At 48.0% G+C, this 22,500-nt stretch overlaps 2 protein-coding genes across 3 annotated transcripts in view; one reads left to right on the top strand and one right to left on the bottom strand.

Moving 5' to 3' along the window:
* Positions 1 to 678, top strand: part of pus10 (pseudouridine synthase 10) — a 22,864-nt gene extending 22,186 nt beyond the window's left edge. Inside the window, exon 18 of the mRNA XM_061984352.1 lies at positions 532 to 678. Coding sequence (XP_061840336.1) covers positions 532 to 570 — 39 coding nt within the window. The 3' untranslated portion in view covers positions 571 to 678. The remainder of the gene's footprint in view (positions 1 to 531) is intronic.
* Positions 679 to 980: 302 nt separating this feature from the next.
* akt3b (v-akt murine thymoma viral oncogene homolog 3b) overlaps positions 981 to 22,500 on the bottom strand; it is a 41,349-nt gene continuing 19,829 nt past the window's right edge. For both annotated transcript variants that reach the window (XM_061984354.2, XM_061984355.2), the window contains exons 5-14: positions 21,410 to 21,554; positions 21,167 to 21,298; positions 21,031 to 21,096; positions 20,896 to 20,964; positions 19,534 to 19,656; positions 19,327 to 19,455; positions 10,587 to 10,801; positions 8,483 to 8,570; positions 4,665 to 4,767; positions 981 to 1,130 (exon numbers count right to left, since the gene is read on the bottom strand). In XM_061984354.2, the coding sequence (XP_061840338.1) occupies positions 1,045 to 1,130; positions 4,665 to 4,767; positions 8,483 to 8,570; positions 10,587 to 10,801; positions 19,327 to 19,455; positions 19,534 to 19,656; positions 20,896 to 20,964; positions 21,031 to 21,096; positions 21,167 to 21,298; positions 21,410 to 21,554 (1,156 nt within the window). In that variant the 3' untranslated portion in view covers positions 981 to 1,044. The remainder of the gene's footprint in view (positions 1,131 to 4,664; positions 4,768 to 8,482; positions 8,571 to 10,586; positions 10,802 to 19,326; positions 19,456 to 19,533; positions 19,657 to 20,895; positions 20,965 to 21,030; positions 21,097 to 21,166; positions 21,299 to 21,409; positions 21,555 to 22,500) is intronic.

Genomic DNA, 22,500 nt, shown 5'->3' with positions numbered 1-22,500 from the left:
CGGTGAACAAAGAAAGGTGACGATGAGTCGCTAGCGGGAACCATGGCAACAGAGGAGGGCGGGGGAGCGAGGGAGGGGTGGACGTCTGTCTCCATGGCAACAGCAGAGACGCCGAGTAGAAAAGGATGTGGAGAAAGATCTGAAGTCTTTTGAGCGCACGCGCGGAATGTGGACCTTCCCCTCCCCCGTGGTGAGTGCGTATTGCATAAATCTGAAATATGTACACAAAGACTCCTCGCTGGAAGCATCGCCGCGCGGCGAGTGAACGTCCGCCGCATGCAACCTTTCCTTCTCTTTCGACGGGGTCATGCTCTTATTTTGAAGGAGGCCTATTTCCTCCCTCCTGGCTCAGCCGGCCGCCCAACTTAGCCGCGAACGTCCACGGCGTTCTTGCTCGCGGACCGCGTGGAAACTTTGAAGAGTGCGTTCATTTCGTGTGTGTGTGTGTGTGTGTGTGTGTGTGTGTGTGTGTGTGTGTGTGTGTGTGTGTGTGTGTGTGTGTGTGTGTGTGTGTGTGTGTGTGACGCACAGGAAGAGGAGGATGCTGGCAGTGTGTGTGTGGTGTTCTAACCAGAAGACCAGGTTCAGAACGCCGCGGACTTTCCTGCCCCGTGGCCGTCCGGTGAAGGTGCGTTGCCACGGCAACCGGAGGAGGAGGAGACCCAGGTTTGGTTTCAGGTGAGCCGGGGAGCCGTGCCGGAGGTGAAAGCGGCGACGTAAGGCAACATGTTTCGGTCCTTAGTTCCCTTCAAAAGCGGCTCTCCCAGAAGCAAGTGCAAAAAAAAAAAAAAAAGAAAGATGGCGAGAAGAAGCGAGGTGAAGGTAATACTGACGGGGGAGAAAATAAATAAGAGAAAAAGGTGTGGCGGACTCATCTTTAGTGTGGACGCGCGGCCACTGTGCAAAAACCTCCTGGAGTCCCAGCCAGACTTTCCTCCGTGCGCCGGGAGGACCACAGAGAGGACAGACTGGTATTTGTTTTTCCTAAAATGGCTACGTGGTTTCCTCAAAATGGTCGCCGCCGTCACCGCCGGCGGGCCGCGCTCACTCCCGCCCGCTGGCCGAGTAGGAGAACTGCGGGAAGTGAGGCCTCCGCTCGTTGTCGGCCGCGTCCATCCCGTCCTCGTCATCTGCAAGCACAGCGTGCGTGTCAGGAACAGGGAGATGGAGGTAAGAAGGTCATAGCCAGGGGCAGGGGGAAAGAGGTAAGAAGGTCATGGCCAGGGGCAGGGGGAAGGAGGTAAGAAGGTCATGGCGAGGGGCAGGGGGAAGGAGGTGAGAAGGTCATGGCGAGGAGCAGGGGGAAGGAGGTGAGAAGGTCATGGCGAGGGGCAGGGGGAAGGAGGTGAGAAGGTCATGGCGAGGGGCAGGGGGAAGGAGGTAAGAAGGTCATGGCGAGGAGCAGTGGGAAGGAGGTAAGAAGGTCATGATGAGGGGCAGGGGGAAGGAGGTAAGAAGGTCATGGCCAGGGGCAGGGGGAAGGAGGTAAGAAGGTCATCGCGAAGGGCAGGGGGAAGGAGGTAAGAATGTCATGGCAAAGGGCAGGGGAAAGGAGGTAAGAAGTCATGGCAAGGGGCAGGGGGAAGGAGGTAAGAAGGTCATGGCAAGGGGCAGGGGGAAGGAGGTAAGAAGGTCATGATGAGGGGCAGGGGAAGGAGGTAAAAAGGTCATGGCAAGGAGCAGAGGGAAGGAGGTGAGAAAGTCATGGCGATGAGCAGGGGGAACGAGGTAAGAAGGTCATGGCGAGGAGCAGAGGGAAGGAGGTGAGAAGGTCATGGCGAGGAGCAGGGGGAAGGAGGTGAGAAGGTCATGGCGAGGAGCAGGGGGAAGGAGGTGAAAAGGTCATGGCGAGGAGCAGGGGGAAGGAGGTGAGAAGGTCATGGCGAGGAGCAGGGGGGAAGGAGGTGAGAAGGTCATGGCGAGGAGCAGGGGGAAGGAGGTGAGAAGGTCATGGCGAGGAGCAGGGGGAAGGAGGTGAGAAGGTCATGGCGAGGAGCACGGGGAAGGAGGTAAGAAGGTCATGGCGAGGAGCAGGGGGTAGGAGGTGAGAAGGTCATGGCGAGGAGCAGGGGGGAAGGAGGTGAAAAGGTCATGGCGAGGAGCAGGGGGAAGGTGAAAAGGTCATGGCGAGGAGCAGGGGGAAGGAGGTAAGAAGGTCATGGCGAGGAGCAGAGGGAAGGAGGTGAGAAGGTCATGATGAGGGGCAGGGGGAAGGAGGTAAAAAGGTCATGGCGAGGAGCAGGGGGAAGATGAAAAGGTCATGGCGAGGAGCAGGGGGAAGGAGGTGAGAAGGTCATGGCGAGGAGCAAAAGGAAGGAGGTGAGAAGGTCATGGCGAGGAGCAGGGGGAAGGAGGTGAGAAGGTCATGGCGAGGAGCAGGGGGGAAGGAGGTGAGAAGGTCATGGCGAGGAGCAGAAGGAAGGAGGTGAGAAGGTCATGGCGAGGAGCAGGGGGAAGGAGGTGAGAAGGTCATGGCGAGGGGTAGGGGGAAGGAGGTAAGAAGGTCATGGCCAGGGGCAGGGGGTAGGAGGTAAGAAGGTCATGGCGAGGGGCAGGGGGAAGGAGGTAAGAAGTTCATGGCGAGGGGCAGGGGGAAGGAGGTGAGAAGGTCATGGCGAGGGACAAGGGGAAGGAGGTGAGAAGGTCATGGCGAGGAGCAGGGGGGAGGAGGTGAGAAGGTCATGGCGAGGAGCAGGGGGAAGGAGGTGAGAAGGTCATGGCGAGGAGCAGGGGGGAAGGAGGTGAGAAGGTCATGGCGAGGAGCAGGGGGGAAGGAGGTGAGAAGGTCATGGCGAGGAGCAGGGGGAAGGAGGTGAGAAGGTCATGGCGAAGAGCAGGGGGAAGGAGGTAAGAAGGTCATGGCGAGGAGCAGAGGGAAGGAGGTGAGAAGGTCATGGCGAGGAGCAGGGGGAAGGAGGTGAGAAGGTCATGGCGAGGAGCAGGGGGAAGGAGGTGAGAAGGTCATGGCGAGGAGCAGGGGGAAGGAGGTGAGAAGGTCATGGCGAGGAGCAGAGGGAAGGAGGTAAGAAGGTCATGGCGAGGAGCAGAGGGAAGGAGGTAAGAAGGTCATGGCGAGGAGCAGGGGGAAGGAATTGAGAAGGTCATGGCGAAGAGCAGGGGGGAAGGAGGTGAGAAGGTCATGGCGAGGAGCAGGGGGAAGGAGGTGAGAAGGTCATGGCGAGGAGCAGGGGGAAGGAGGTGAGAAGGTCATGGCGAGGAGCAGGGGGAAGAAGGTGAAAAGGTCATGGCGAGGAGCAGGGGGAAGGAGGTGAGAAGGTCATGGCGAGGGGCAGGTGGAAGGAGGTAAGAAGGTCATGGCGAGGAGCAGGGGGGAGGAGGTGAGAAGGTCATGGCGAGGAGCAGGGGGAAGGAGGTGAGAAGGTCATGGCGAGGAGCAGGATGAAGGAGGTGAGAAGGTCATGTCGAGGGGCAGGGGGAAGGAGGTGAGAAGGTCATGGCGAGGAGCAGGGGGAAGGAGGTGAGAAGGTCATGGCGAGGAGCAGGGGGAAGGAGGTGAGAAGGTCATGTCGAGGGGCAGGGGGAAGGAGGTGAGAAGGTCATGGCGAGGAGCAGGGGAAGGAGGTGAGAAGGTCATGGCGAGGAGCACGGGGAAGGAGGTAAAAAGGTCATGGCGAGGAGCAGAGGGAAGGAGGTGAGAAGGTCATGGCGAGGAGCAGGGGGAAGGAGGTGAGAAGGTCATGGTGAGGAGCAGGGGGGAAGGAGGTGAGAAGGTCATGGCGAGGAGCAGGGGGAAGGAATTGAGAAGGTCATGGCGAAGAGCAGGGGGGAAGGAGGTGAGAAGGTCATGGCGAGGAGCAGGGGGAAGGAGGTGAGAAGGTCATGGCGAGGAGCACGGGGAAGGAGGTAAAAAGGTCATGGCGAGGAGCAGAGGGAAGGAGGTGAGAAGGTCATGGCGAGGAGCAGGGGGAAGGAGGTGAGAAGGTCATGGTGAGGAGCAGGGGGGAAGGAGGTGAGAAGGTCATGGCGAGGAGCAGGAGGAAGGAGGTAAGAAGGTCATGATGAGGGGCAGGGGTAAGGAGGTAAAAAGGTCATGGCGAGGAGCAGAGGGAAGGAGGTGAGAAGGTCATGGCGAGGAGCAGGAGGAAGGAGGTAAGAAGGTCATGATGAGGGGCAGGGGGAAGGAGGTAAAAAGGTCATGGCGAGGAGCAGAGGGAAGGAGGTGAGAAGGTCATGGCGAGGAGCAGGGGGAAGGAGGTGAGAAGGTCATGGCGAGGAGCAGGGGGGAAGGAGGTGAGAAGGTCATGGCGAGGGGTAGGGGGAAGGAGGTAAGAAGGTCATGGCCAGGGGCAGGGGGAAGGAGGTGAGAAGGTCATGGCGAGGAGCAGGGGGAAGGAGGTGAGAAGGTCATGGCGAGGAGCAGGGGGAAGGAGGTAAGAAGGTCATGGCGAGGAGCAGGGGGAAGGAGGTAAGAAGGTCATGGCGAGGAGCAGAGGGAAGGAGGTGAGAAGGTCATGGCGAGGAGCAGGGGGGAAGGAGGTGAGAAGGTCATGGCGAGGAGCAGGGGGAAGGAGGTGAGAAGGTCATGGTGAGGAGCAGGGGGAAGGAGGTAAGAAGGTCATGGCGAGGAGCAGGGGGAAGGAGGTAAGAAGGTCATGGCGAGGAGCAGGGGGAAGGAGGTAAGAAGGTCATGGCGGCACACTCACATTTCTCCGGTGGAGTGATGGTGATGGTCTGTGCGGTGAACTCCTCGTCAAAGTAGCGCGTGTCCGTCTCCGAGGACACCTGCGGCTGGAAGGGTGGAACCATCTGGAAGACATTCAGCTCTTTGAGTCGCTGTCGGTACACTTACTACTCGCACACTGGGTACTCACACACGATACACTCAATACTCACACTCAGGGTACACACTGGGTACTCACACTGGGTACCCGCACTCGATACACTGGGTACTCGCACTCAACACTCCATACTCACACACGATACACTGGGTACTCACACTGGCTACTCGCACTCGGGGTACTCACACTCGATACTCACACACGATACACTGGGTACTCACACTCGATACACTGGGTACTCACACTGCACTGGGTACTCACACTGGGTACTCGCACTCACAGTAGATACACTGGGTACTCACACTGGCTACTCGCACTCGGGGTACTCACACTCGATACTCACACACGATACACTGGGTACTCACACTCGATACACTGGGTACTCACACTGGGTACTCGCACTCACAGTAGATACACTGGGTACTCACACTGGGTACTCACACTCACAGTAGATACACCGGGTACTCACACTGGGTACTCGCACTCACAGTAGATACACTGGGTACTCACACTGGGTACTCACACTCGATACTCACACATGATACACTGGGTACTCACACTGGGTACTCGCACTCGGGGTACTCACACACGATACACTTGGTACTCGCACTCGATACTCACACTCGGGGTACTCACACTCGATACAATGGGTACTCACACTCGATACTCACACTCGATACATTGAGTACTCGCACTCGATACTCACACTTGATACACTGGGTACTCACACTCGATACTCACACTCACGGTACTCACACTCACGGTACTCACTCTATACACTGGGTACTCGCACTTGACACTCGGGGTACTCACACTCGATACACTGGGTACTCACACTCGATACTCACACTCTATACACTGGGTACTCACACTCGATACTCACTCTATACACTGGGTACTCACACTCGATACTCACACTCGATACATTGAGTACTCGCACTCGATACTCACACTTGATACACTGGGTACTCGTACTCGATACTCACACTCGCGGTACTCACACTCGATACTCACTCTATACACTGGGTACTCGCACTTGACACTCGGGGTACTCACACTCGATACACTGGGTACTCATACTCGATACTCACTCTATACACTGGGTACTCACACTCGATACACTGGGTACTCACACTCGATACTCACTCTATACACTGGGTACTCACACTTGACACTCGGGGTACTCACACTCGATACTCACACTCTATACACAGGGTACTCACACTTGACACTCGGGGTACTCACACTCGATACTCACACTCTATACACTGGGTACTCACACTTGACACTCGGGGTACTCACACTCGATACTCACACTCTATACACTGGGTACTCGCACTTGACACTCACACTTGGGGTACTCAAACTCGATATTCACACACGATACACTGGGTACTCGCACTCGATACACTGGGTACTCACACTCTATACACTGGGTACTCGCACTCGACACTCACACTCGGGGTACTCACACTCGATACTCACACACAATACACTGGGTACTCACACTCGATACTCACACACGATACAGGGTACTCACACTCGATACTCTCACACGATACACTGGGTACTCACACTCGATACTCACACTCTATACACTGGGTACTCGCACTTGACACTCACACTCGGGGTACTCAAACTCGATATTCACACACGATACACTGGGTACTCACACTCGATACACTGGGTACTCGCACTTGACACTCACACTCGGGGTACTCACACTCGATACTCACACACGATACACTGGGTACTCACACTCGATACTCACACTCGGGGTACTCACACTCGATACTCACACACGATACACTGGGTACTCGCACTCGATACTCACACTCAATACACTGGGTACTCACTCTCGATACTCACACTCTATACACTGGGTACTCGCACTTGACACACACTCGGAGTACTCACACTCGATACTCACACACGATACACTGGGTACTCACACTCGATACTCACACATGATACAGGGTACTCCCACTCGATACTCACACACGATACAGGGTACTCACACTCGATACTCACACTAGATACAGGGTACTCACACTCGATACTCACACTCGATACAGGGTACTCACACTCGATACTCACACACGATACACTGGGTACTCGCACTCGATACTCACACTCAATACACTGGGTACTCACTCTCGATACTCACACTCTATACACTGGGTACTCGCACTTGACACACACTCGGGGTACTCACACTCGATACTCACACACGATACACTGGGCACTCACGCTCGATACTCACACACGATACACTGGGCACTCACGCTCGATACTCACACATGATACACTGGGTACTCACACTCGATACTCACACACGATACAGGGTACTCACACTCGATACTCTCACTAGATACAGGGTACTCACACTCGATACTCACACGATACACTGGGTACTCACACTCGATACTCACACACGATACACTGGGTACTCACACTCGATACTCACACACGATACACTGGGTACTCACACTCGATACTCACACACGATACACTGGGTACTCACACTCGATACTCACACACGATACACTGGGTACTCACACTCGATACACTGGGTACTCCCACTCGATACTCACACATGATACACTGGGTACTCACACTCGATACTCCCACTCGATACACTGGGTACTCCCACTCGATACTCACACATGATACAGGGTACTCACACTCGATACTCACACATGATACAGGGTACTCACACTCGATACACTGGGTACTCACACTCGATACTCACACATGATACAGGGTACTCACACTCGATACTCACACATGATACAGGGTACTCACACTCACACATGATACAGGGTACTCACACTCGATACACTGGGTACTCACACTCGATACTCACACACGATACACTGGGTACTCGCACTCGGGATACTCACACTCGATACACTGGGTACTCACACTCGATACTCACACTCTATACACTGGGTACTCGCACTCGACACTCACACTCGGGGTACTCACACTCGATACTCACACACGATACAGGGTACTCACACTCGATACTCACACACGATACAGGGTACTCACACTCGATACTCACACTCAATACACTGGGTACTCACACTCGATACTCACACACGATACAGGGTACTCACACTCGATACACTGGGTACTCACTCGATACTGTTTTATTCACTATTTTATTTAAGGACAAAATTGTTCTTCGATTGCAAAAATAAACATTTGTTTATTGTACCGTAAGATTTTTGTTCAAATAAAGCCAATAATGCCATTTTTTGTGGTCCCCTTTATTTTGAAAAGTATCAATTAATTGATTGACTGACTGAAACTTGTATTAGTAGATTGCACAGTACAGTACATATTCCCTACAATTGACCACTAAATGGTAACACCCCAATAGGTTTTTCAACTTCTTTAAGTCGGGCTCCACGTTAATCAATTCATGGTAATCTAAAAGGTATGGAAAAGTATGGAAATACATTTTGGTACCAGTACCACAATACTGGTATGTGGACCAGCCTAGTCCGCACCCAGAGTCATATTTGTCACCTTGTAAAGCAAAAGGAAGGCAAATGGAGGTTCTACTGTGAATGCTGGCACACACACGACTACAGTGATGGGTGGAGCACAGTGACTACAGTGATGGGTGGAGCGCAGTTGTACGTGTGAGACTCCGCCCACATGTGGCGTCTCACCTTCTTGTCGTAGACGTCCTGCCAGTCCACGGTGCCAAAGAAACTGTGTCGCATGATCTCCTTGGCGTCCTCCGGTCCTCCACCCAGCCTGTGGGACCAGAGGAAGAAGAGGATGAAGAGCAGCACAGGTGGAGAAGGTGTGGTGTTTGCTATGGACAGCACAGGTGAAGAAGGTGTGGTGTTTGCTATGGACAGCACAGGTGGAGAAGGTGTGGTGTTTGCTATGGACAGCACAGGTGGAGAAGGTGTGGTGTTTGCTATGGACAGCACAGGTGGAGAAGGTGTGGTGTTTGCTATGGACAGCACAGGTGGAGAAGGTGTGGTGTTTGCTATGGACAGCACAGGTGGAGAAGGTGTGGTGTTTGCTATGGACAGCACAGGTGGAGAAGGTGTGGTGTTTGCTATGGACAGCACAGGTGGAGAAGGTGTGGTGTTTGCTATGGACAGCACAGGTGAAGAAGGTGTGGTGTTTGCTATGGACAGCACAGGTGGAGAAGGTGTGGTGTTTGCTATGGACAGCACGGGTGGAGAAGGTGTGGTGTTTGCTATGGACAGCACGGGTGGAGAAGGTGTGGTGTTTGCTATGGACAGCACAGGTGGAGAAGGTGTGGTGTTTGCTATGGACAGCACAGGTGGAGAAGGTGTGGTGTTTGCTATGGACAGCACAGGTGGAGAAGGTGTGGTGTTTGCTATGGACAGCACAGGTGGAGAAGGTGTGGTGTTTGCTATGGACAGCACAGGTGGAGAAGGTGTGGTGTTTGCTATGGACAGCACGGGTGGAGAAGGTGTGGTGTTTGCTATGGACAGCACAGGTGAAGAAGGTGTGGTGTTTGCTATGGACAGCACAGGTGGAGAAGGTGTGGTGTTTGCTATGGACAGCACAGGTGGAGAAGGTGTGGTGTTTGCTATGGACAGCACAGGTGGAGAAGGTGTGGTGTTTGCTATGGACAGCACAGGTGGAGAAGGTGTGGTGTTTGCTATGGACAGCACAGGTGGAGAAGGTGTGGTGTTTGCTATGGACAGCACAGGTGGAGAAGGTGTGGTGTTTGCTATGGACAGCACAGGTGGAGAAGGTGTGGTGTTTGCTATGGACAGCACAGGTGGAGAAGGTGTGGTGTTTGCTATGGACAGCACAGGTGGAGAAGGTGTGGTGTTTGCTATGGACAGCACAAGTGGAGAAGGTGTGGTGTTTGCTATGGACAGCACAGGTGGAGAAGGTGTGGTGTTTGCTATGGACAGCACAGGTGGAGAAGGTGTGGTGTTTGCTATGGACAGCACAGGTGGAGAAGGTGTGGTGTTTGCTATGGACAGCACAGGTGGAGAAGGTGTGGTGTTTGCTATGGACAGCACAGGTGGAGAAGGTGTGGTGTTTGCTATGGACAGCACAGGTGGAGAAGGTGTGGTGTTTGCTATGGACAGCACAGGTGGAGAAGGTGTGGTGTTTGCTATGGACAGCACAGGTGAAGGTGTGGTGTTTGCTATGGACAGCACAGGTGGAGAAGGTGTGGTGTTTGCTATGGACAGCACAGGTGGAGAAGGTGTGGTGTTTGCTATGGACAGCACAAGTGGAGAAGGTGTGGTGTTTGCTATGGACAGCACGGGTGGAGAAGGTGTGGTGTTTGCTATGGACAGCACGGGTGGAGAAGGTGTGGTGTTTGCTATGGACAGCACGGGTGGAGAAGGTGTGGTGTTTGCTATGGACAGCACAGGTGGAGAAGGTGTGGTGTTTGCTATGGACAGCACAGGTGGAGAAGGTGTGGTGTTTGCTATGGACAGCACAGGTGGAGAAGGTGTGGTGTTTGCTATGGACAGCACAGGTGGAGAAGGTGTGGTGTTTGCTATGGATAGCACAGGTGGAGAAGGTGTGGTGTTTGCTATGGACAGCACAGGTGGAGAAGGTGTGGTGTTTGCTATGGACAGCACAGGTGGAGAAGGTGTGGTGTTTGCTATGGACAGCACAGGTGGAGAAGGTGTGGTGTTTGCTATGGACAGCACAGGTGGAGAAGGTGTGGTGTTTGCTATGGACAGCACAGGTGGAGAAGGTGTGGTGTTTGCTATGGACAGCACAGGTGGAGAAGGTGTGGTGTTTGCTATGGACAGGTACCGCTTGTTGGGGTCCTTGATGAGCAGACCCGACAGCAGCGACTTGGCGTCGGCCGACAGCGTGCGCGGGAACTTGATCTCCTCCATGAGGATGAGCTCAAACAGTTTCTCGTGGTCCTGGTTGTAGAAGGGCAGGCGGCCGCACATCATCTCGTACGTGACCACACCCAGACCCCACCAGTCCACCGCCCGCCCGTAGTCGTTGTCCTCCAGCACCTGCCAGGGGAAAACAGGTGAGACTCTTCCCTCAGTGTTGGCGTTACACACTTTTTGTCTCTTTTTACGCATTGAAATCAGTTTTTTTTAATCGACTCTGCCTTCTCCGGGTCAAAACTCCAGTTTGCTTGTTTTTTTTTTATCGATGATCGCTTTCCACCTGTGTTTTGTCACTTGAGGACCGACACGTCTCTCTCTCTGGCCAGGAGAGCAAGGACGCACCTGCGCTGGACTCTCACTATTATGTTAGATCCACTATGGACTGGACTCTCACTATTATGTTAGATCCACTATGGACTGGACTCTCACTATTATGTTAGATCCACTATGGACTGGACTCTCACTATTATGTTAGATCCACTATGAACTGGACTCTCACTATTATGTTAGATCCACTATGGACTGGACTCTCACTATTATGTTAGATCCACTATGGACTGGACTCTCACACTATTATGTTAGATCCACTATGGACTGGACTCTCACTATTATGTTAGATCCACTATGAACTGGACTCTCACTATTATGTCAGATCCACTATGGACTGGACTCTCACACTATTATGTTAGATCCACTATGGACTGGACTCTCACTATTATGTTAGATCCACTATGGACTGGACTCTCACACTATTATGTTAGATCCACTATGGACTGGACTCTCACTATTATGTTAGATCCACTATGGACTGGACTCTCACACTATTATGTTAGATCCACTATGGACTAGACTGTCACTACTATGTTAGATCCACTATGGACTGGACTCTCACTATTATGTTAGATCCACTATTGACTGGACTCTCACTATTATGTTAGATCCACTATGGACTGGACTCTCACACTATTATGTTAGATCCACTATGGACTGGACTCTCACTATTATGTTAGATCCACTATGGACTGGACTCTCACACTATTATGTTAGATCCACTATGGACTGGACTCTCACTATTATGTTAGATCCACTATGGACTGGACTCTCACACTATTATGTTAGATCCACTATGGACTGGACTCTCACTATTATGTTAGATCCACTATGGACTGGACTCTCACACTATTATGTTAGATCCACTATGGACTGGACTCTCACTATTATGTTAGATCCACTATGGACTGGACTCTCACTATTATGTTAGATCCACTATGGACTGGACTCTCACTATTATGTTAGATCCACTATGGACTGGACTCTCACTATTATGTTAGATCCACTATGGACTGGACTCTCACTATTATGTTAGATCCACTATGGACTGGACTCTCACTATTATGTTAGATCCACTATGGACTGGACTCTCACTATTATGTTAGATCCACTATGGACTGTACTCTCACTATTATGTTAGATCCACTATGGACTGGACTCTCACTATTATGTTAGATCCACTATGAACTGGACTCTCACTATTATGTCAGATCCACTATGGACTGGACTCTCACACTATTATGTTAGATCCACTATGGACTGGACTCTCACTATTATGTTAGATCCACTATGGACTGGACTCTCACACTATTATGTTAGATCCACTATGGACTGGACTCTCACTATTATGTTAGATCCACTATGGACTGGACTCTCACACTATTATGTTAGATCCACTATGGACTGGACTCTCACTATTATGTTAGATCCACTATGGACTGGACTCTCACTATTATGTTAGATCCACTATGGACTGGACTCTCACTATTATGTTAGATCCACTATGGACTGGACATGGACTGGACTCTCACTATTATGTTAGATCCACTATGAACTGGACTCTCACTATTATGTCAGATCCACTATGGACTGGACTCTCACACTATTATGTTAGCTCCACTATGGACTGGACTCTCACGATTATGTTAGATCCACTATGGACTGGACTCTCACTATTATGTTAGATCCACTATGGACTGGACTCTCACACTATTATGTTAGATCCACTATGGACTGGACTCTCACTATTATGATAGATCCACTATGGACTGGACTCTCACAATATTATGTTAGATCCACTATGGACTGGACTCTCACAATATTATGTTAGATCCACTATGGACTGGACTCTCACTATTATGTTAGATCCACTATGGACTAGACTCTCACTATTATGTTAGATCCACTATGGACTGGACTCTCACTATTATGTTAGATCCACTATGGACTAGACTCTCACTATTATGTTAGATCCACTATGGACTAGACTGTCACTATTATGTTAGATCCACTATGGACTGGACTCTCAGTATTGTTAGATCCACTATGGACTGGACTCTCACACTATTATGTTAGATCCACTATGGACTGGACTCTCACAATATTATGTTAGATCCACTATGGACTGGACTCTCACAATATTATGTTAGATCCACTATGGACTAGACTGTCACTATTATGTTAGATCCACTATGGACTGGACTCTCAGTATTGTTAGATCCACTATGGACTGGACTCTCACACTATTATGTTAGATCCACTATGGACTGGACTCTCACAATATTATGTTAGATCCACTATGGACTGGACTCTCACTATTATGTTAGATCCACTATGGACTAGACTCTCACTATTATGTTAGATCCACTATGGACTAGACTGTCACTATTATGTTAGATCCACTATGGACTGGACTCTCAGTATTGTTAGATCCACTATGGACTGGACTCTCACACTATTATGTTAGATCCACTATGGACTGGACTCTCACAATATTATGTTAGATCCACTATGGACTGGACTCTCACACTATTATGTTAGATCCACTATGGACTGGACTCTCACTATTATGTTAGATCCACTATGGACTGGACTCTCACACTATTATGTTAGATCCACTATGGACTGGACTCTCACTATTATGTTAGATCCACTATGGACTGGACTCTCACTATTATGTTAGATCCACTATGGACTGTACTCTCACTATTATGTTGGATCCACTATGGACTGGACTCTCACACTATTATGTTAGATCCACTATGGACTGGACTCTCACTATTATGTTAGATCCACTATGGACTGGACTCTCACTATTATGTTAGATCCACTATGTACTGGACTCTCACTATTATGTTACATCCACTATGGACTAGACTCTCACTATTATGTTAGATCCACTATGTACTAGACTGTCACTATTATGTTAGATCCACTATGGACTAGACTGTCACTATTATGTTAGATCCACTATGGACTGGACTCTCACTATTATGTTAGATCCACTATGGACTGGACTCTCACTATTATGTTAGATCCACTATGGACTGGACTCTCACTATTATGTTAGATCCACTATGAACTGGACTCTCACTATTATGTCAGATCCACTATGGACTGGACTCTCACACTATTATGTTAGATCCACTATGGACTGGACTCTCACTATTATGTTAGATCCACTATGGACTGGACTCTCACAATATTATGTTAGATCCACTATGGACTGGACTCTCACAATATTATGTTAGATCCACTATGGACTGGACTCTCACTATTATGTTAGATCCACTATGGACTAGACTCTCACTATTATGTTAGATCCACTATGGACTGGACTCTCACTATTATGTTAGATCCACTATGGACTAGACTCTCACTATTATGTTAGATCCACTATGGACTAGACTGTCACTATTATGTTAGATCCACTATGGACTGGACTCTCAGTATTGTTAGATCCACTATGGACTGGACTCTCACACTATTATGTTAGATCCACTATGGACTGGACTCTCACAATATTATGTTAGATCCACTATGGACTGGACTCTCACTATTATGTTAGATCCACTATGGACTGGACTCTCACTATTATGTTAGATCCACTATGGACTGGACTCTCACACTATTATGTTAGATCCACTATGGACTGGACTCTCACACTATTATGTTAGATCCACTATGGACTGGACTCTCACTATTATGTTAGATCCACTATGGACTGGACTCTCACTATTATGTTAGATCCACTATGGACTGGACTCTCACTATTATGTTAGATCCACTATGGACTGGACTCTCACTATTATGTTAGATCCACTATGGACTGGACTCTCACTATTATGTTAGATCCACTATGGACTGGACTCTCACTATTATGTTAGATCCACTATGGACTGGACATGGACTGGACTCTCACTATTATGTTAGATCCACTATGAACTGGACTCTCACTATTATGTCAGATCCACTATGGACTGGACTCTCACACTATTATGTTAGATCCACTATGGACTGGACTCTCACTATTATGTTAGATCCACTATGGACTGGACTCTCACACTATTATGTTAGATCCACTATGGACTGTACTCTCACTATTATGTTAGATCCACTATGGACTGGACTCTCACACTATTATGTTAGATCCACTATGGACTGGACTCTCACTATTATGATAGATCCACTATGGACTGGACTCTCACAATATTATGTTAGATCCACTATGGACTGGACTCTCACAATATTATGTTAGATCCACTATGGACTGGACTCTCACTATTATGTTAGATCCACTATGGACTAGACTCTCACTATTATGTTAGATCCACTATGGACTGGACTCTCACTATTATGTTAGATCCACTATGGACTAGACTATCACTATTATGTTAGATCCACTATGGACTAGACTGTCACTATTATGTTAGATCCACTATGGACTGGACTCTCAGTATTGTTAGATCCACTATGGACTGGACTCTCACACTATTATGTTAGATCCACTATGGACTGGACTCTCACAATATTATGTTAGATCCACTATGGACTGGACTCTCACAATATTATGTTAGATCCACTATGGACTGGACTCTCACAATATTATGTTAGATCCACTATGGACTGGACTCTCACAATATTATGTTAGATCCACTATGGACTGGACTCTCACTATTATGTTAGATCCACTATGGACTAGACTCTCACTATTATGTTAGATCCACTATGGACTGGACTCTCAGTATTGTTAGATCCACTATGGACTGGACTCTCACACTATTATGTTAGATCCACTATGGACTGGACTCTCACTATTATGTTAGATCCACTATGGACTAGACTCTCACTATTATGTTACATCCACTATGGACTAGACTCTCACTATTATGTTAGATCCACTATGGACTAGACTGTCACTATTATGTTAGATCCACTATGGACTGGACTCTCAGTATTGTTAGATCCACTATGGACTGGACTCTCACAATATTATGTTAGATCCACTATGGACTGGACTCTCACAATATTATGTTAGATCCACTATGGACTGGACTCTCACTATTATGTTAGATCCACTATGGACTAGACTCTCACTATTATGTTAGATCCACTATGGACTGGACTCTCACTATTATGTTAGATCCACTATGGACTAGACTCTCACTATTATGTTAGATCCACTATGGACTAGACTGTCACTATTATGTTAGATCCACTATGGACTGGACTCTCAGTATTGTTAGATCCACTATGGACTGGACTCTCACACTATTATGTTAGATCCACTATGGACTGGACTCTCACAATATTATGTTAGATCCACTATGGACTGGACTCTCACTATTATGTTAGATCCACTATGGACTAGACTCTCACTATTATGTTAGATCCACTATGGACTAGACTGTCACTATTATGTTAGATCCACTATGGACTGGACTCTCACACTATTATGTTAGATCCACTATGGACTGGACTCTCACAATATTATGTTAGATCCACTATGGACTGGACTCTCACACTATTATATATATATATATATATATATATATATATATATATGTATGTGTGGGGAAAAAATCACAAGACTATTTCATCTCTACAGGCCTGTTTCATGAGGGGGGGTACCCTCAATCATCAGGAGATTTCCTGATGATTGAGGGTACCCCCCCTCATGAAACAGGCCTGTAGAGATGAAATTATGAGATGAAATAGTCTTGTGATTTTTTTCCCACACATACATATATTGCGCTCTACTACGGTATCGAGCACTATTTTTTGGATAACCTTATTAAGACACACATATATATATATATATATATATATATATATATATATATATATATATATATATATATATATATATATATACGTATATATATATATATATATATATATATATATACATATAAAATAAATACTTGAATTTCAGTGTTCATTTATTTACACATATACACACACAACACTCATCTACTCATTGTTGAGTTAAGGGTTGAATTGTCCATCCTTGTTCTATTCTCTGTCACTATTTTTCTAACCATGCTGAACACCCTCTCTGATGCATTGCTGTGTGGCACGCACAAAAGTGCTTTCATCAAATGCACTAGATGGCAGTATTGTCCTGTTTAAGAGTGTCACAACATTGCTGTTTACGGCAGACAAACTGCTTTACGGTAGACGAAAAACGTGACTGCTGTTGTTGTGTGTTGTTGCCGCGCTGGGAGGACGTTAATGAAACTGCCTAACAATAAACACACATAAGAAACCAAGAACTCGCGCCTCCATCATTCTACAGTTATAACGTGATTGGGCAGGTATGCTGTTTAAATTGTGGGTTAATACTCAAATAAAATATTTGTTATTATGGACCTGAGGCCGCCTGAATATCGGGAGATTTTCGGGAGAAAATTTGTCCCGGGAGGTTTTCGGGAGATGCGCTGAATTTCGGGAGTCTCCCCGGAAAATCCGGGAGGGTTGGCAAGTATGATAAATGAAGAAGAATGTTTTAATGTAGACACATAGAATCATCATACTGCTGTGATTATATGCATCAAGGCTAAGGCAAAATATCCACATATACAGGTAAAAGCCAGTAAATTAGAATATTTTGAAAAACTTGATTTATTTCAGTAATTGCATTCAAAAGGTGTAACTTGTACATTATATTTATTCATTGCACACAGACTGATGCATTCAAATGTTTATTTCATTTAATTTTGATAATTTGAAGTGGCAACAAATGAAAATCCAAAATTCCGTGTGTCACAAAATTAGAATATTACTTAAGGCTAATACAAAAAAGGGATTTTTAGAAATGTTGGCCAACTGAAAAGTATGAAAATGAAAAATATGAGCATGTACAATACTCAATACTTGGTTGGAGCTCCTTTTGCCTCAATTACTGCGTTAATGCGGCGTGGCATGGAGTCGATGAGTTTCTGGCACTGCTCAGGTGTTATGAGAGCCCAGGTTCCTCTGATAGTGGCCTTCAACTCTTCTGCGTTTTTGGGTCTGGCATTCTGCATCTTCCTTTTCACAATACCCCACAGATTTTCTATGGGGCTAAGGTCAGGGGAGTTGGCGGGCCAATTTAGAACAGAAATACCATGGTCCGTAAACCAGGCACGGGTAGATTTTGCGCTGTGTGCAGGCGCCAAGTCCTGTTGGAACTTGAAATCTCCATCTCCATAGAGCAGGTCAGCAGCAGGAAGCATGAAGTGCTCTAAAACTTGCTGGTAGACGGCTGCGTTGACCCTGGATCTCAGGAAACAGAGTGGACCAACACCAGCAGATGACATGGCACCCCAAACCATCACTGATGGTGGAAACTTTACGCTAGACTTCAGGCAACGTGGATCCTGTGCCTCTCCTGTCTTCCTCCAGACTCTGGGACCTCGATTTCCAAGGGAAATGCAAACTTTGCATGGTTGGGTGATGGTTTGGGGTGCCATGTCATCTGCTGGTGTCGGTCCACTCTGTTTCCTGAGATCCAGGGTCAACGCAGCCGTCTACCAGCAAGTTTTAGAGCACTTCATGCTTCCTGCTGCTGACCTGCTCTATGGAGATGGAGATTTCAAGTTCCAACAGGACTTGGCGCCTGCACACAGCGCAAAATCTACCCGTGCCTGGTTTACGGACCATGGTATTTCTGTTCTAAATTGGCCCGCCAACTCCCCTGACCTTAGCCCCATAGAAAATCTGTGGGGTATTGTGAAAAGGAAGATGCAGAATGCCAGACCCAAAAACGCAGAAGAGTTGAAGGCCACTATCAGAGCAACCTGGGCTCTCATAACACCTGAGCAGTGCCAGAAACTCATCGACTCCATGCCACGCCGCATTAACGCAGTAATTGAGGCAAAAGGAGCTCCAACCAAGTATTGAGTATTGTACATGCTCATATTTTTCATTTTCATACTTTTCAGTTGGCCAACATTTCTAAAAATCCCTTTTTTGTATTAGCCTTAAGTAATATTCTAATTTTGTGACACACGGAATTTTGGATTTTCATTTGTTGCCACTTCAAATCATCAAAATTAAATGAAATAAACATTTGAATGCATCAGTCTGTGTGCAATGAATAAATATAATGTACAAGTTACACCTGTTGAATGCAATTACTGAAATAAATCAAGTTTTTCTAAATATTCTAATTTACTGGCTTTTACCTGTATATGGTGTATCGTGACATGGCCTAAAAATATCCAGATATTAAAAAAAAGGCCGTATCGCCCAGCCCTACTGGGACCCCATTTTGAAAATTCCTAGCGCCAACACTGTTCCCTGCTGGGACGGGCGTGGAAGCGCGCTCTCACCTCAGGCGCCAAGTACTCGGGCGTGCCGCAGAAGGTCTTCATGGTGGCCGTGTCCGTGATGCCTTCTTTGCACAGGCCGAAGTCCGTGATCTTGATGTGTCCGTCTTTGTCCAACATCAGGTTCTCCAGCTGCTCGCCGCAAACCACAGCACAGCGCGGTTAGACCTCGCCGCCACGCCCCCCCGCAAGAGCAACAACGTTCGCTACCTTCAGGTCCCGGTACACGATCTTGGCGGAATGCAGGTAGTCCAGAGCCGAGACGATCTCGCCGCCGTAGAAGCGCGTGCGGTCCTCGGAAAAGACTCGTTCTCTTGACAGGTGGAAAAACAACTGCAGGAGAAAAAAGAAAGACAGTTTCAAGCTTTCCAGAACTTTTGATGTTTCCGTCCTAATTGTGAGTGAATGCAGGAAATGCTAACAGTGAGCACGCTAGCCAGATAGCATCAAGTCACAAAATAAACTCTTGCAAAAAAAAAAGGAAAATAAAGCAAGCATACTGAAAGTTAATGTGCGTGAAATAACAAAACGTTTGATAAGCAAACGTGCTAACAATAGCATGCTAACTTTTAGTGGGGAGGTTTGCAGAACTTACAAAGATGCATAGAGGGCGCTAACTGTCCGATGTATATTACACACTACCATAAATTCCGGGCTATAAACTGCTACTGTCAGAATAATTGTATCCAAGTTATCACAAAACTTTGTGTTTCAATGAGTTCCCACGAGCAGACAAAAGCTGTCTTTGATCTTACCAATCAAAAGGCTTGTAAAACTCCACTGTGTGGGATGGGAAGCGACATGAAGGTGTCTGTTTCTTTGACGTATTGTAATCCACAGGAAGATTTTGCCTTGACCCGAGATCTACAAAGCGGAGAGGGAGCAGGACCTGACCCACCTCAAGGCACCTTTTCTTTGAACTGTTCTGCAACCAAAAGCGATGGCTGTTTACGACCCCCGTCCCTTAGAAACAGCTGTTGCCATGTAATCAGGGAAAGTCCAAATAATGGCGTGGCGAAGTTGGTAGAGTGGCCGTGCCAGCAATCGGAGTGTTGCTGGTTACTGGGGTTCGATCCCCGCCTTCTACCATCCTAGTCACGTCCGTTGTGCCCTTGGGCAAGACACTTCACCCTTGCTCCTGATGGCTGCTGGTTAGCGCCTTGCATGGCAGCTCCCGCCATCAGTGTGTGAATGTGTGTGTGAATGGGTGAATGTGGAAATACTGTCAAAGCGCTTTGAGTACCTTGAAGGTAGAAAAGCGCTATACAAGTATAACCCATTTCTCATTTATAATAAAAGAGGAGGCGTACAATCTTTTGCCAGAGAGGAACTGTACAAAGAGTACAGTCCAGACGTCTCTCCTCAATTGAGCCAAATTTAATTCTGTCTCTGTTTAATTCCTTGCTTCTTGTCTTGTTTAATAGATGTCATCAGTGTTTGAACCTGACAGTTTGAAAAACATTTTCCAATAGGGAAACAATATCCTGGAATTCCCGGGGAAAAAATTTGGTGATTTTTGGAAAATGATGAATGAGCAAACATTTAGAAATCTGATGAGAAAAGAGCTCTCACCTCTCCTCCGTTGACGTATTCCATGACGAAGCAGAGGCGGTCCTTGGTCTGGAAGGAGTACTTGAGCGACTGCAAACACCACGGCGTGAGGGGTCTGGGTCACAGAACGGACATACGTGTGCTGACGGTACTCACGGTCAGGAAGGGATGCCGCGTGTTTTTCAACACCCGACTTTCTGTGAGCGTGTGAGCCACTTCATCCTGCGACAAAAGGGGCGACATGTCATCATCACGCAGGAAAAAAAAACGGCGGCGCTCGTGGGCCGTCTACCTTGGCGATGATGACTTCCTTCTTCAGGATCTTCATGGCGTAGTACGTGCCGCTGGCCTTCTCGCGCACCAGGATGACTTTGCCGAACGTGCCTTTGCCCAGGAGCTTGAGATAGTCGAAGTCGTTCATGGTCTGTGGCGGAAGGAGCAGCACACGTTTAAAAAAAATAAAAAAATAAAACAATTAAATTAAATTAAAAAAAATAAATAAAAAAGCCGTCCTTCCTGTCCAAGCGTTGCGCACCTTGCGTTTGTAGTGGCTGATGGAGGTGTCCATCTCCTCCTCGTTGACGTTCTCAATGTTGGAGGTGGGGCTGCTGAGGATGCCCTCCTCCTCCTGCTTGGCCAGAGAGTCAGCCACCGTCTGGATGGCCTCCGCCCACTCGTCTCTGCCATGCAATACTTCATCAGTGTGTACTATCTACTAAGTACAACTCAAGCCAACACTGATTCACCATCAATTGATTAATGTGGACTTAAACAAGCTGAAAAACTTATTGGGGTGTTACCATTTAGTGGTCAATTGTACGGAATATGTACTGTACTGTGCAATCTACTAATACAAGTTTCAATCAATCAATCAAAGAGAGGAAGAGAGGGAAAGAGAGAGAGGGAGAGGGAGAGAGAAAGGGAAAGAGAGAGAGGAAGAGAGAGAGAGAGAGAGAGAGAGAGAGAGAGAGAGAGAGAGAGAGAGAGAAAGAAATAGGGAGAAAGGGAGAGAGAGAGAGGGATGGGAGAGAGGGAAAGAGAGTGAAAGGGAGAGAGAAAGTGAAAGAGAGAGGGGAAGAGAGAGAGGGAATGAGATAGAGGAAGAGAGAGAGCGAGAGAGAGAGAGAGAGAGAGAGAGAGAGAGAGAGAGAGAGAGAGAGAGAGTGGGAGGGAGAGAGGGAAAGAGAGAGAGAGAGAGAGAGAGAGAGAGAGAGGGAGGGAGGGAGAGAGAGAGAGGAAGAAAGAGGAAGAGAGAGCTAGAGAAAGAGAGAAAGAGAGAGAGAGAGAGAGAAACAGAGAGAGAGAGAGAGAAAGAAAGAGAGGGAGAGACAGAGAGAGGGGGAGGGAGGGAGAGAGAGGGAAAGAGAGAGGGGAAGAGAGAGAGAGGTAGAGAGGGAAAGGAGAGAGAGAGGGGAAGAGAAAGAGAGGGAACGAGAGAGAGAAAGAGAGAGAGAAAGGGGGAGAGAGAGGGAGGGAGAGAGGGAAGGAGAAAGAGAGAGAGAGAGAGAGAGAGAGAGAGAGAGAGAGAGAGAGAGAGAGAGAGAGAGAGAAAGAAAGAGAGGTAGAGAGGGAAAGAGAGAGAGGGTTAGACAGAGGGGGAGGGAGAGAGGGAAAGAGAGAGAAAGA

Source organism: Nerophis lumbriciformis, linkage group LG25, assembly GCF_033978685.3.
Source record: "Nerophis lumbriciformis linkage group LG25, RoL_Nlum_v2.1, whole genome shotgun sequence".
In the NCBI taxonomy this organism is placed as follows: domain Eukaryota; kingdom Metazoa; phylum Chordata; class Actinopteri; order Syngnathiformes; family Syngnathidae; genus Nerophis; species Nerophis lumbriciformis.
This window is presented reverse-complemented; position numbering and strand designations above follow the sequence as displayed.